The 12,450-nt window shown below is 52.0% G+C and overlaps 6 protein-coding genes across 6 annotated transcripts; 4 read left to right on the top strand and 2 right to left on the bottom strand.

Moving 5' to 3' along the window:
* Positions 1-1,073: 1,073 nt before the first annotated feature.
* N7468_003672 (iron-containing alcohol dehydrogenase) lies at positions 1,074-2,279 on the top strand (the record flags this gene model as incomplete). Its single annotated transcript, XM_058472969.1, has 1 exon — positions 1,074-2,279. The coding sequence occupies one exon, from the start codon at positions 1,074-1,076 to the stop codon at positions 2,277-2,279; it is 1,206 nt and encodes a 401-aa protein (XP_058331972.1).
* A 580-nt stretch (positions 2,280-2,859) lies between these two features.
* N7468_003671 (uncharacterized protein) lies at positions 2,860-3,827 on the top strand (the record flags this gene model as incomplete). Its single annotated transcript, XM_058472968.1, has 2 exons — positions 2,860-3,042; positions 3,096-3,827. 2 exons carry the CDS (start codon positions 2,860-2,862, stop codon positions 3,825-3,827), a joined length of 915 nt encoding a protein of 304 aa, XP_058331971.1.
* A 647-nt stretch (positions 3,828-4,474) lies between these two features.
* Positions 4,475-6,554, top strand: N7468_003670 (uncharacterized protein; the record flags this gene model as incomplete). Its single annotated transcript, XM_058472967.1, has 5 exons — positions 4,475-5,403; positions 5,469-5,649; positions 5,700-5,794; positions 5,892-6,209; positions 6,269-6,554. The coding sequence occupies 5 exons, from the start codon at positions 4,475-4,477 to the stop codon at positions 6,552-6,554; spliced, it is 1,809 nt and encodes a 602-aa protein (XP_058331970.1).
* Positions 6,555-7,281: 727 nt separating this feature from the next.
* Positions 7,282-8,310, bottom strand: N7468_003669 (FAD synthase; the record flags this gene model as incomplete). Its single annotated transcript, XM_058472966.1, has 1 exon — positions 7,282-8,310. The coding sequence occupies one exon, from the start codon at positions 8,308-8,310 to the stop codon at positions 7,282-7,284; it is 1,029 nt and encodes a 342-aa protein (XP_058331969.1).
* A 675-nt stretch (positions 8,311-8,985) lies between these two features.
* Positions 8,986-9,811, bottom strand: N7468_003668 (uncharacterized protein; the record flags this gene model as incomplete). The annotated part of the gene is made up of 3 exons (XM_058472965.1): positions 8,986-9,517; positions 9,583-9,626; positions 9,689-9,811. Coding segments are annotated over 3 exons (699 nt in total), but the record flags the coding sequence as incomplete, so codon positions are not given.
* A 113-nt stretch (positions 9,812-9,924) lies between these two features.
* Positions 9,925-12,359, top strand: dbp4 (RNA-dependent ATPase HCA4; the record flags this gene model as incomplete). The annotated part of the gene is made up of 2 exons (XM_058472964.1): positions 9,925-11,830; positions 11,875-12,359. 2 exons carry the CDS (start codon positions 9,925-9,927, stop codon positions 12,357-12,359), a joined length of 2,391 nt encoding a protein of 796 aa, XP_058331967.1.
* Positions 12,360-12,450: the final 91 nt, after the last annotated feature.

Here is a 12,450-nt window from a genome sequence, read left to right as displayed (position 1 = left end):
GCACCAGTTGGATTTGAAGTAGCCAGTTATTTCAAATTGGCAAGGGGATCCACGAACTGTTGGTGTGCTCATGATGTTGATAGTGGCAGCGCCTAGTGACCTAGTGAATATGGACGTCTGAAGCTCAACTGCAAAGCCGTCAGCAACAAGGCCCGTTTGCATATCACACTATACTAGCTGCCTCTAGCAGCTGTGATAGAGGCGGTCTTTGCCCAATCACCATCCAAATTGGCCACTATTGAGAACGACAACCCTCCGTTGCGAAGCCCTCGAGGGGGGTCAAGGTGCTTTAGTGCCTATACCGCTAAACTGTTGGATTGACGGGGCGCATGGCGTGGGCGCTACGGAGCGAATATTCCAGACTCCGTCCAATGTTGTACATGCGTGCTGCACCTCTGGAGAGCCACGCGAGGCATGTGTTGGTTGCAAAAGTACACCAGCGGGTCTTGCATCCGAGTTCAAGTCATGTGTTACGGAAGGATGCCAACATAACCAACTTAAACGTTCTTTGCACGCCTTCATGCAACGTGATAGTCCTGGCGGCTAAAGGGGTGGGCCGAGACCGCGGGCTGTGCTTACGCTCAAATGGCCTGGAGCCATCAATAAAGCTGTGGAGGACACTCGTATCACAGAACAAAGGGAAAAAAGAAAAAAAAAATCCAACGGATCCATGTATCTGTAGGGCAAGCCGGAAGGACCTGGAAGCCATAATATTGGCCTTGGCTTATGCGTACGACGCGCGCTGTGGAGTTGAACAATCAGCCCCCCTGACTCCGTAGTGCGTAAGTTGGATTTAAGGCCCCTGGAAGGTTTTGGCCCCCGCCATGTGGGAATGTATTCCACGTCATAGTTGGCTCTTCTCCAGTAATCGACATCCTGTAACCATCATTGGAAGGTGCCCCTCAGGATCGCCTAGCCTCCTTAATTCGCCAGGATGTTGGCTCAGGCGGATCGGAAGTTTCTTGCGGCCCTCTTATCGCGTTGTCCCAAGATATAAAAGTCACCACGCTGCTCTTGCTTTTGTGTTGTTTTGTTTCTTATCCTCAAGTTCAGACGCCCCCTGTTCTATGAAAATGACCTATCAAGATCCTCGCAATGTGTCGACTGGCGGCATCGGGAAGATGCAGGCCTCTCTCAGTCCACTTTATGGGCAATATGTTCCCAACAAACTCAAGTCACTCTACTACGGATCTGATGTAGTGAAGTTACACCTGCTCTCATGCTTGCCATCAGAAACGTCGAAAGCATTCATCATCACGGGGACTTCGCTTGCCACAAGCACGTCCCTCATCAAAGACCTCGAGGAGCTGCTGTCGCCGAAGCACCACGCTGGTACTTATGCCGGCATCAAGGCACATTCTCCGCAGACCCAGATTGATGACGCAACTTCCATTATATCCCAAGATGAATCAATTGATACAATTATCAGTGTTGGCGGGGGTTCGCCGATGGATAGTGCCAAGAATATGGTGTACCAGGTGCGCGAAGCCACCGGGAGGCTGTTGTCACATATCACGATCCCAACAACATTGTCCGCCGGGGAGTGCACGCCCGGCGCTGGCTTTACCAAGGAGGATGGGGTCAAGGGGATTCGGTTCCATGCCGACCTGTATGTCAGCTATATCTTCTATGATCCTAAGTTTGCGCTTCCGACGCCACCGACCTTGTGGCTGTCGACGGGCATCCGAGCTTTAGATCATGCAGTCGAGACTCAGTACCATCCATCGGCCACCTGGATCCCTTCTAAAATGATTGCACTCAATGCAATCGCTCAGCTGTTCCGCTTGCTGCCGGCATATGTGGCCAACCCAACCAATGAAGACACGATCACTGCTTGCTTCCTAGCAGTGTATGCCAGCCTAGGTTTCTTCGGGCAGAATATCCAGGGCGGCCTTGGCTTGTCACATTCCTTGGGCTACGCATTGGGCTCGCCCTATGGGATTGGTCACGGCTACACTTCCTGTATCAGCCTGCCACCAGTAGTGAAGCTGAAAGCAAGGGAAAGCAAGCAGAACGCAGCGTCGATTGCAGCTATTTTGCCGTTCATTGGAGAAGAGCAGTCAGGGGATGATGTCGCGGATGCGGACTTGGTCTCTGAAAGAATCACTGGGCTCATTGAACAGATTGGGTTGAAGACCGACCTGACAGCCCAGGGGGTGAGCAAGAGCGAGGCAGATATTATTGCTGCCCGGGCTACTCGCCTCCCGTTTGGCGGCGAGACCCCGGATGAGAAACAACTTTGGAAGTCTGTTCGAGAGCTTGTCGATACCCTCTGGTGATTTCAAAGAGAATCCCGACACCTGGTAGCGGGATCTTGTGAATGCGGTCCCCTCTCGATAGTTCTATCTCAAGTCACATGCTAGGCGGAATAATTCATTTCTACTGACACCTTAAGATCTCCAGATTATTCTTTTGCACTGTAGTATGCACGTGACCGTTCCCCGCATCCCCAGGAATCGTTCCGCCGTAGAACCGAAGAGTTTAGCCGGGGCTGGTTCGGCACGCGGATAGCCTCGGCGACGTGGAAGCTTTCAAAGCCGCCTTACATGGGGGTTTCCACACTTGCATATCACATATGATCATTTGGTGGCCTCTTGGATTCATCATTCCACCTCTCCATTCCCCTCCCGCTCCGTCTTTGAGAGATGAATGCTCGATTGGTCTCATCCCTTCCCCGCGGAGTCCATCTCCACTTTCGAGGTACTTGCCGACGCTGGCCGTCGCGTTCGACGCGAGCTTTTTCAAGCACATTGCACCGCAACGCAACATGGGGGTTTGTTGGGCTGGGGCAGATGGGTATGTCGGAGCTGATTTACTGGACACTGGAGAACAGATAGCTTATACTAGGTAGGGTACAATATGGCCAAAAACCTCCGTGCCAAGATCCCCGCAGCGGATACATTGCTCGTTCGTGATGTCAACGAGGAAGCTGCAAAGCGCTTTGTCGCAGAGGCCGAGGAAATTGCGCGGAGTCTGGGAGTAGGAACCGGTGAATACCAAGTCAAGATTGCCTCAAGTGCCCGCGAAATTGCAGAGCAATCGGTGAGTTCCATTGCAGAGGTATACAACGCAGCGCGATAATCGTTCTTGTGTAGGCGATTATGGTTAGCAGTCTCCCCGAATCTCAGCATGTCAAAGAGGTCTATGAATCCATCGTCGAGCACGGCAAGCTTCCGGAACTAGAAGAGGAGCGTTTGTTCATTGACACATCTACCATCGACCCAGTCACTTCGAAGGATATCGCGAGCACTATTCATCGCGCGCAAGCTGGCCAATTTGTTGACGCTCCCGTGTCGGGCGGCGTAGTCGGTGCTCGCGCTGGTACGCTGTCTTTCATGTTCGGTGCTTCTCAGCAGCCAGAGCTACTTGAGCGACTTCGGGGCGTGCTAGCTTTCATGGGGAAGAAAGCATGGCACCTAGGCGAGCCTGGCTCGGGGGTCTCGGGCAAACTCGCTAACAACTACATTCTCGCAATCAACAACATTGCCACCGCAGAGGCCATGAATCTAGGTGTGCGCTGGGGGCTGGAACCCAAGGCGCTCGCGGAGATGATTAATTCTTCCACCGGCCGTTGCTGGCCATCCGAGGTCAACAACCCTGTTCCAGGAGTTGTTGAGACTGCCCCTTCCTCTCGCGGGTATGAAGGTGGCTTTGGGGTGAGATTGATGCATAAGGACCTGCGTCTTGCGCTCACAGCAGCAACCGAATCGGGGACACCGCTTGTCTTAGGAGAACCGGCTCGAGAGGTGTACAAGGAGGTGGAGGGAGCTCACCGGGGCAAGGATTTCTCTGTGGTCTACCAGTGGCTTCAAAACAAGGCTAAGTGAGACCTGGATTCCAGAACGGTGCTTACAGTGCTTCGAATGATTTGGGATGCTCTTCGTGGTTTTGTCGGATGCGTTCAACGATTAGGAACATTAGATCATGACATCTCTGAATGCACATGCTTTGCGGGCTTTGCAAGTTATATGCTTATTGGAGCTTCCCTATCATGTGTGCGTGGGGTTGTGGAGAGCTGTGGCGGCCAAAAGATACAAGTGAGGGTCTACAGAGGCTCAGTGAATGTGCTCCCATGGGATGGTAGTGAATGAGTGAATGAGTGAATGTTCTCGCTAGACCGAATCGAGAGCTTCTTCTTTTGGAAATCTTCTTGTGAATTGCATTTCAAGGCCATATTCCCCTCCCTCATTCACTACTTCAGTCGCAGGCATCTTTAAATTCCATCGTCCCTTCCCTTTCCTGCTCTTTCCTTCTTTCCCTTCCCACCTCTCTTCCTCTTTCCCTCTTAACATCCTTTCTTCTTCTCATCTTTACACATCCATTCACCATTTCCTGATCTGACGTTTTGTGAGTGCTCCCGTTGCCCTACTGCAGCATCTTCTTGGGCCATTCACCTTGAGGCTGCATTCCCTGTGAAGGGTGAGTGAAGTGAGCGAAGTGACTGACCCCCCTCTCAGTCATCAATTCTGTGGTCATGCATCACCACGGCTCCCTGAGTGCCAGTGCTGTCAGTTCGGGGCAGGGCTCCAATGCCCCGAACAGCCAATTCCATCATGACCCTCGAACTCCTTACGGATCAGCATACTCCTCAGGCACTGCAACCTCTGCCGGCCGTGATGCATGTGGAAACAATGTACCTGCAATGTTCTCAGGATTAAACCTCCATGGCTATCGACCCAAATTTGGCCACAAGAATGCAGCCACCGTCGCCAACCTCGATTGGTCCGCTGCAAACCGCAACTCTTATTCCAACCCATTCTTCCTGTACCCAAGTGCAGGCATCTTTAGCAATGTTGCTCCTCTGTCTTCTTTTGTGGCTGGGTCTGTTCCGGGTCAGACTGATATGGGCCAGTACCCATACATGTCAACTGGTCTGTTCCAGAATATGAACTCTATGGTTCCAAATAGTTACCATTCGTGGCCATACTACATGAGCTATGATACGCAGGACACTAAACAACATGTTTGGAATACACCCGAGTCTCAGAAAGGAGGGAAAGCTGAAAATGGAAGTCAGGTGTCTTTTTACCCTTCGCCTTTCATCACCCCGATGGAAAATACCTCCATGGCGGGCTACACATACGGAGGAATGGCTCCTTCGTTCGGCTCTCTTACGCTGCCCCTCCAAATGATGAAGACGACCAGCGGCTATGTTGTTCAGGATATGGAGGCTCTCACCCAACAGGAGCCTGCTATCCCTCGTGCCGTGCCAGCCATGTGGACCAACCCCTCCGAGTTAACCCTGGCCAAATGCCTCGAGAACCGTGAGGGAATCACGAACGTCTACATTCGCGGCTTCCTCCCAGAGACAACAGATGAGATGCTCCAGGCGTATGCCGCTCGCTTCGGAAAAATCGAGCGTTGCAAGGCCATCGTCGACCTGGACACTGGTCTTTGTAAAGGGTAAGTAGTCCGCACTCGCCTCCAGTCCAGCTCTATAACATTTGCTAAAAACTTGTACTATACAGGTTCGGATTTGTTCAGTATTACAACTTTGAGTCCTGCGAAAATTGCATTCGTGGGTTCTTTTACCTCGGTTACCAGGCAAGCTTCGCTCAGAAGTCCCGCAACTCTCGTCTGAAGGACTTGGAAGACAAAGCGTCTACCAACATTTACTGTACTAACATTCCTATCAACTGGACGGAAGCTGTGAGTGATGGATCTCTGTCGAGACTCTCCTCATACTAATATCTCGCAAGGATTTACGCCGCCACTTCGAACCCTACCGCGTGATTTCCGAGAAAATCAGCCGCGATGAGAAGACAGGCGTCAGCAAGGAAGTTGGGTTTGCACGGTACGATCCTCCATGGTTTTCTTGCTTGCTTGCTTGCTTTGTTTCTTAAAAAGAAAAAAGCATCGAGATCATTACTCTTGCTGATGCTGCTGAATAGATTCGAAAGCCGTGAAATCGCTGAGCGAGTCTTGGCCGAGTTCCACAATGTCTCCAAGGGAGATGATGTCAAGCTATTGCTCCGGTTTGCGGATACGAAGGCGCAAAAGATGCTGAAGCAGCAGAGCAACGAGCGTCGTGCCTACCGTGCGGGCGAGTACAACTACTCTGTCGAAGTAGTGCAGGGGTCTACGCCTTCGCCCTTGCAGCGTCTGAAACAGACTTCTTCTCACTTGACGCCACCCAACTCTCAGGGAAGCTTGAATTCCCCAGCTGGAGTCGGTTCCAATTGGACCCCTGCTACATCCATTTCGCCAACGTAAATTCCAAAGTGAAAAAAAAAGACACAATATTTGTTCGTGCTAATACTTCCTCCAGGTATGCCTTGATGAAGAACCCTCCAAGCGATGCTCGACAGGATTCGCTTTCTTCACGCAGCCTCAATGCCCTTGAGCGTACTCCAGTGTACCGTCACCATTTCCGCGGCCACTCTGTCGGGGACACTTCCGGTGGATCTTCTAAGACAGCTATGCCTCTTTCCCCCGACTTTGGGCCCCGCTCATACATGTCAAGCCCTCGCAAAGAGAACATGAAGCTCGATAATCTATCTCTTAACGACTCTGACATAGAAATTCTTCTTTCCTCTCCCCGCTCATGCGATTAAGTGCGAATACTAATCCTAGTGCCCATGCCCGTGCGAGCAGATGCATGTCAAGGTTCCGATAAGACTGGTGAGGGTCTGCATCTGGACAAACTTTTTTTTCCTTTTTCTTTTCTCTTCTAATATCTGTTTGTTGCTCATATTCCTTACCTTTCAGCAGGATGTACCTCGATGTATTGCAAAATTCCGGGTTGCTTATTCGGTATTTCTACTATGAGAAAAGCTTCGGCGGGGTTTGAAAGCCACCCAATTCCTGTCGTTTTCTGTGCCCTGTTGCTCTTCTCAACCTTTTGGGGATTTTCTGTCGAGTGTCCTTACACGGTCGGATGGTGAGCTAGGCAAATCGCTGGGTGTTGCAGGGTTTTGATTTTTTGATTTTTGATTCTCTTTTTTCAGTCTCGGTTGCAGTTATACGGCGCATCATGTCTTTTGCAATATGTGTACGGATGCATTATTTGGAGCTCAGCTCGAAACTCGCACCTCTCAAGGTTGCGCAGTCCAATATGATAAAGCTTCTATGAGTCTCGTACAAACATAGATGTCGTGTAATCAGACAGTTAGTAACGAGAATGATCTATGTTCACTGGGCCATTCAGGCTGGCCAGGAAGGAGACAAGGCAATGTAGATTTATGCACGCTGAGCCTCCCAAACTGCAGTCAACATGCTCGTGAACCAAATTCCTCAAAGTTCAATACCAACAAAACCCACCAGACACACTGAACCGGGGTATCAATTGCGTCCAAGCCTCTCTTCCAAATCCTCCTTCAGCTCATACGCGGGGAGATACTGGCTACCTTTATTAAGCCGCGGATTCGGGAGCGTATCCGACGTTCCCCCTAGACTCGTATACCCATCATCATACAGCGAACAGTATCTCAACCCCAAGTGCCGGATGAAAGCCCATATCTCCGCATACTGCCAGTCGATCACCGGGTGCACGCGCATGAAGTCGGGCCACCCGTGGTCCGTCCGATCGAAGTGCGTCAGCTTCGCCCCGTGCGGGTCTGTTCGTCGTGTTCCGACGAATATCGCCCGGATATCCGGGTGCCGTGACAGGTAATCTTCAAAGCTGGAGCGGAGGGTCGAGGAAGGCGGGCTAGTGGTGTATTTCGTTATACTGAGGTGGTATGCTACTGCGGACGAGCGGACAAAGTCCTCAACCTCCTGGAAAGGGTCCGGGGGAAGCGCATAGATTGATGGAATGGTTTGGAGGGCTGGTGGAGAGGCGGGTTCGGTGGAGGGAGCGTGAGTGTCTTGTGGGGTGGTGTTGGTGGGGTGGAGGCCTGCGAGGAAGAGGATGAGCAGGACCAGGCAGTCCTTCCCGCCGTTGTAGGAGAGCGATATCTCGGAGAATTCATATCGTTTCAGGGCTTCGGCGACCACGCCTAGCGATATCCGGGTCTGTTGCTGCACTGATGCGAGGAGGGAGTCTGGCGGATGGGACTCGGCGAGGAAGGCCTGCACGCGAGCGTGGATGCGGGCGATTACCGTTTCTAAACGCGGGATCGATTGTTCTGTGTGTCCCCTGTCTTCGCTGGTGCCATTGTCAATATAGCTCTCTGCTGCTGCGCTCTGGTGCTCTCCGGTCGCGTGGGCGACATGGGCCGAGGCGATTTGATTAGCCCCGCGCGGGGCCGGCGAGTCTGAGTTCGAGGTGTACGATGAGGGTTCGAAGGGCTGGAGATGAACCAGTGCCTGGGCAATTAATTGAGGTGACAGAGCATCTTTCGACCCGCTTGAGGCCATCGCTGCCGTCATTCTTGTGGTGGGAGAAAGGAATGTAGTTTGCCAGGCGGGGAGAAGAAGCGGAGAGGGATCTCGGGCCCCAGAACTTGATCTACTCAATAACTGGCATCCTCGGATAGCATGTGGAGAAGACAAACACGGATCTGATTTGTCTCCCTGAAATATTTCCTTGTTCCTTTTTCTTTTTTGGAAAGCGGGATATGACAGCCGCCAGAGTTGCGGGGAAGACATGTTCAAATATGTCAAGTCCGTGCCTGCATCGAATCTTCTAGCTTCCCGCGGGGCGCGATAACATGAGTGCCTTCTATACCAATGGGAGAGCTAGACTATCATGGCCACTCTCCTACCTGAGATAAAATAGAATAAACTAGAAAGACTGCAGCCTGGTTGCTGAACGAGCAGGTTGTCGAATAGCAGGAATCCGCGATCGATACATTTACTGGTCTTTGTCGGGTTTGGCTCATGAAATCATACCTGTCGCAGATAATGCTCACTGTATGAGGAATACGCCCAAGAAATTAGGGGAGATTGTCACAGAATAGTAGCAGGGGGTTATCATACCCAGAGGAGTGCATTTGAATGTTTTGCTAGAAGCAGATCGGCCGTAAAAGCAATGATGGCTCCAAAAGAGCAGTGCCTGATCTATGCAAGGATCCCCCAAAACGCCGGAAAGCAAAGGAATGCGCTTCATCCGAGAACCTTCATCTTCTTCTTTTTCTTCTTCTCATCAGTGGTCTTGCGGTCCTTTTGCCAATCACGCCAGCTACCAATACGATTCTCGCGGGTATCCTCCCATGCCTTATCATGCTCTCGCTTTCGCTTGCGTGCCTCAATCTCTTCTTCCTCCTTGCGCTGCTCTCGTCCTTCCTCTTGTAGACGCGCTTTCAGTTGGCGCCGGCGTCGTGCCTCTTCTTCTAGAAGAACCTCTGTGGCCTTGTTTCGCCATTCAACCTGGAATTCCGGGGTCTTGAGTTCCTCTGAGTCCACAGTGTACTTGTGTTCGCGCATCAGTAGTCGTCGCGCATCCGCAATGCATTCATCCAGATAAGTGCGCTGTTTCTCATCCAGAAGCGCGGTCTGGGCTTTCTTCAGTCGGTCGAAAGCATCGGGCGCAGCAGGGTTCTTGGTTTTGTCCGGGTGGATAAGGAGCGATTTCTTGCGGTACTGGATCTTGATGTCCTTCTCCGTCACACCGGGCTGTAGATCGAGCACAGCATATCTATGGGATAATATTGTCAGTATATGTGACCGGCATTTCTAAGAACCGGTTTAGGGTAAACATACGCATTGAGCGAGAACGCCTTGCGAATTCGATCGATCTCCGCATCCTGAGGTTGTTAGCAGATCACGTTCAAGCGAGCTAGGACAGGCCACTTTTGATGATACATACCTTGTTAAACTCGGAGGCCTCGCGATCCAGCAGGTCAAGAACGTCTTGATCGTCGTCGCTCGCCATTATTAGCAGTGTTTTTCGCGTTGTAATGAGTCGAGAGATAAGAGAGCCAAGGTGGGCACCTGCGCACTCTTATCGGCTGAGTCAGCGGCAGAAAAAAAGCTGCGATTAGATTTGGAGATGCGGAAGGGAAAAAAAAGTCACGACTGACTCGCTCTCAAATTCACAACACAATGGCGCCCGCTCGAGGGTCTCGTGCGAAAGCTCCCAAGGCTCATCATGAATCTGCAAGGAGCTTGAAGCGCAAACGGGGCGAAGAGGAATTATCCTCCCTCATCAAGCGTGTGGAAGAGCTCGACTTAAAGACCGCCGTCAAAAACTTCGCCGATCTCCCTCTCTCCGAACCAACAGCAAACGGTCTGTCGGCTTCTCATTTCAAAGTCTTGACCGACATTCAATCTCGGGCTATCCCTCATGCCCTGAAGGGCCGCGATATCCTCGGAGCAGCCAAGACTGGCAGCGGAAAGACTCTGGCCTTCCTGATCCCCGTCCTTGAGAATCTCTACCGCAAGCAGTGGACCGAATATGATGGCTTGGGTGCACTTATCCTGTCGCCAACCCGCGAATTGGCCATCCAGATCTTCGAAGTCCTCCGCAAGGTCGGCCGCTACCATGCGTTCTCCGCCGGACTGGTTATCGGTGGAAAGAGTTTGCGGGAGGAGCAAGATCGACTGGGCCGTATGAATATCCTTGTCTGCACCCCCGGTCGGATGCTACAACATTTGGATCAGACTGCGATGTTTGAGACACACAACCTGCAACTGTTGGTGATGGATGAGGCCGATCGCATTCTCGACATGGGCTTCCAAAAGACCATTGACGCCATTCTCGACCACCTTCCAAAGGAGCGCCAGACCATGCTCTTCAGCGCGACACAAACCAAAAAAGTCTCTGATCTGGCCCGGTTGAGTCTGACGGAACCCGAGTATGTGGCGGTGCACGAATCCGCATCAGCAGCAACGCCCTCGACCCTTCAACAACATTATGTTGTGACTCCTCTTGCCAACAAGCTTGATACGCTATGGAGCTTTATCCGCAGTAACCTCAAATCAAAAACCGTGGTTTTCCTATCCTCAGGAAAGCAAGTGCGATTTGTCTACGAGTCTTTCCGTCATCTCCAGCCCGGTATCCCTCTGATGCATCTGCATGGTCGCCAAAAACAAGGGGGTCGCTTGGATATTACGACAAAATTCTCTCAGTCTCAGCATTCTGTCCTGTTTGCGACCGATGTTGCGGCGCGTGGTCTTGACTTCCCTGCGGTGGACTGGGTCATCCAGATGGATTGCCCGGAGGACGCTGATACCTATATCCACCGAGTGGGCCGAACGGCTCGATACGAACGGGTTGGCCGTGCTGTGCTCTTCTTAGACCCAAGTGAAGAAAAGGGTATGCTGAAGCGACTGGAGCAGAAGAAGGTTCCAATCGAAAAGATCAATATCAAGTCGAACAAGCAGCAGACGATTAAACACCAACTTCAGAATATGTGTTTCAAAGACCCGGAACTGAAATACCTTGGTCAGAAAGCCTTCATCTCCTATGTCAAGTCAATCTACGTGCAGAAGGACAAGGAGACGTTCAATATTAAGGCTCTGCCTTTGGAGGAATTCGCAGGAAGCCTGGGTCTCCCTGGTGCCCCTCGCATCAAGTTTATCAAGGGTGATGATACAAAGGAGCGCAAGAATGCCTCATGGAAGATGGCTCATCTCTCCAGTGACGAAGAAGACTCCGACGACGGAGCTTCCAAGAAGAAGAAGAAGAAGGAAGAACCCCAAGTCCGGACCCGTTACGACCGCATGTTTGAGCGTCGCAACCAGGACGTGCTCGCTGACCACTACTCGAAACTCATCAACGACGATGGCACGCTTATTGCCACTGGCGCTGGACCGGGAGCCGGAGAAGATGCTGACGAGGATGCCGATTTCCTCTCCGTCAAGCGACGATTTGTGGCTGGTGATGAAGGTCTTGGTCAAGGAGGAGACTCAGACTCGGATTCGGATTCGGACAGCCCGGAAGCGGACACCGCAACCAAGAAAGTACAGATTGATGGCAAAGAGCCATTGGTCATCGACTCGAAACGTCGTGAGAAGCTACTCAAGTCGAAGAAAAAGCTTCTCAAGTTCAAGGGCAAGGAACGAAGCTTGTATACGACGACGACGGCAACGCTCACGAGATCTACGAAATGGAAGACGAAGAACAATTCAAGGCTCGTGGCGACCCGAACGCTCAGCGCGAACGCTTCGTGGCCCAGGAGAGTGCTCGGACTCGCGAGGCCGATATCGAGGACAAGGAACTGGTGCGCGCGAAGAAGCGCGAGAAGAAGGAGAAGCGCCGAGCACGCGAGCGTGCACTGGCGGAGGAGGCCCAGCAAGAGTCCGGCGAAGAAACAGGCGGCCTGCCCTATGTTCCGTTCGAGATCCCTGGCTCTGCATCCGAGTCCGAGCCCGAACGCGATGCTCCCCGCCAGCAAGAAGGCCCGTGTCTCTTTTGCAGACGATCGCAACGCGTCCAGCGGCGACGAACGTCCGAAGAAGAGCAAGGCAAGGCTGCGCCGCCGCAGATCGAAACTCTGGAAGATCTGGAGGCGTTGGCCAGTGGACTCCTTGGTTGATAAGTCTTTTCACGGCGTGTATTGTTCTGTTTTTCTACTTTTTTTTTTTTGTTTGTTTGCTCTACTAGCGAAACCCTCAAAAGCATTGGTC

This window comes from Penicillium chermesinum, assembly GCF_028974085.1.
Source record: "Penicillium chermesinum strain IBT 19713 chromosome Unknown utg000003l:1.0-5111272.0:1.0-5115320.0, whole genome shotgun sequence".
Lineage (NCBI taxonomy): Eukaryota > Fungi > Ascomycota > Eurotiomycetes > Eurotiales > Aspergillaceae > Penicillium > Penicillium chermesinum.
This window is presented reverse-complemented; position numbering and strand designations above follow the sequence as displayed.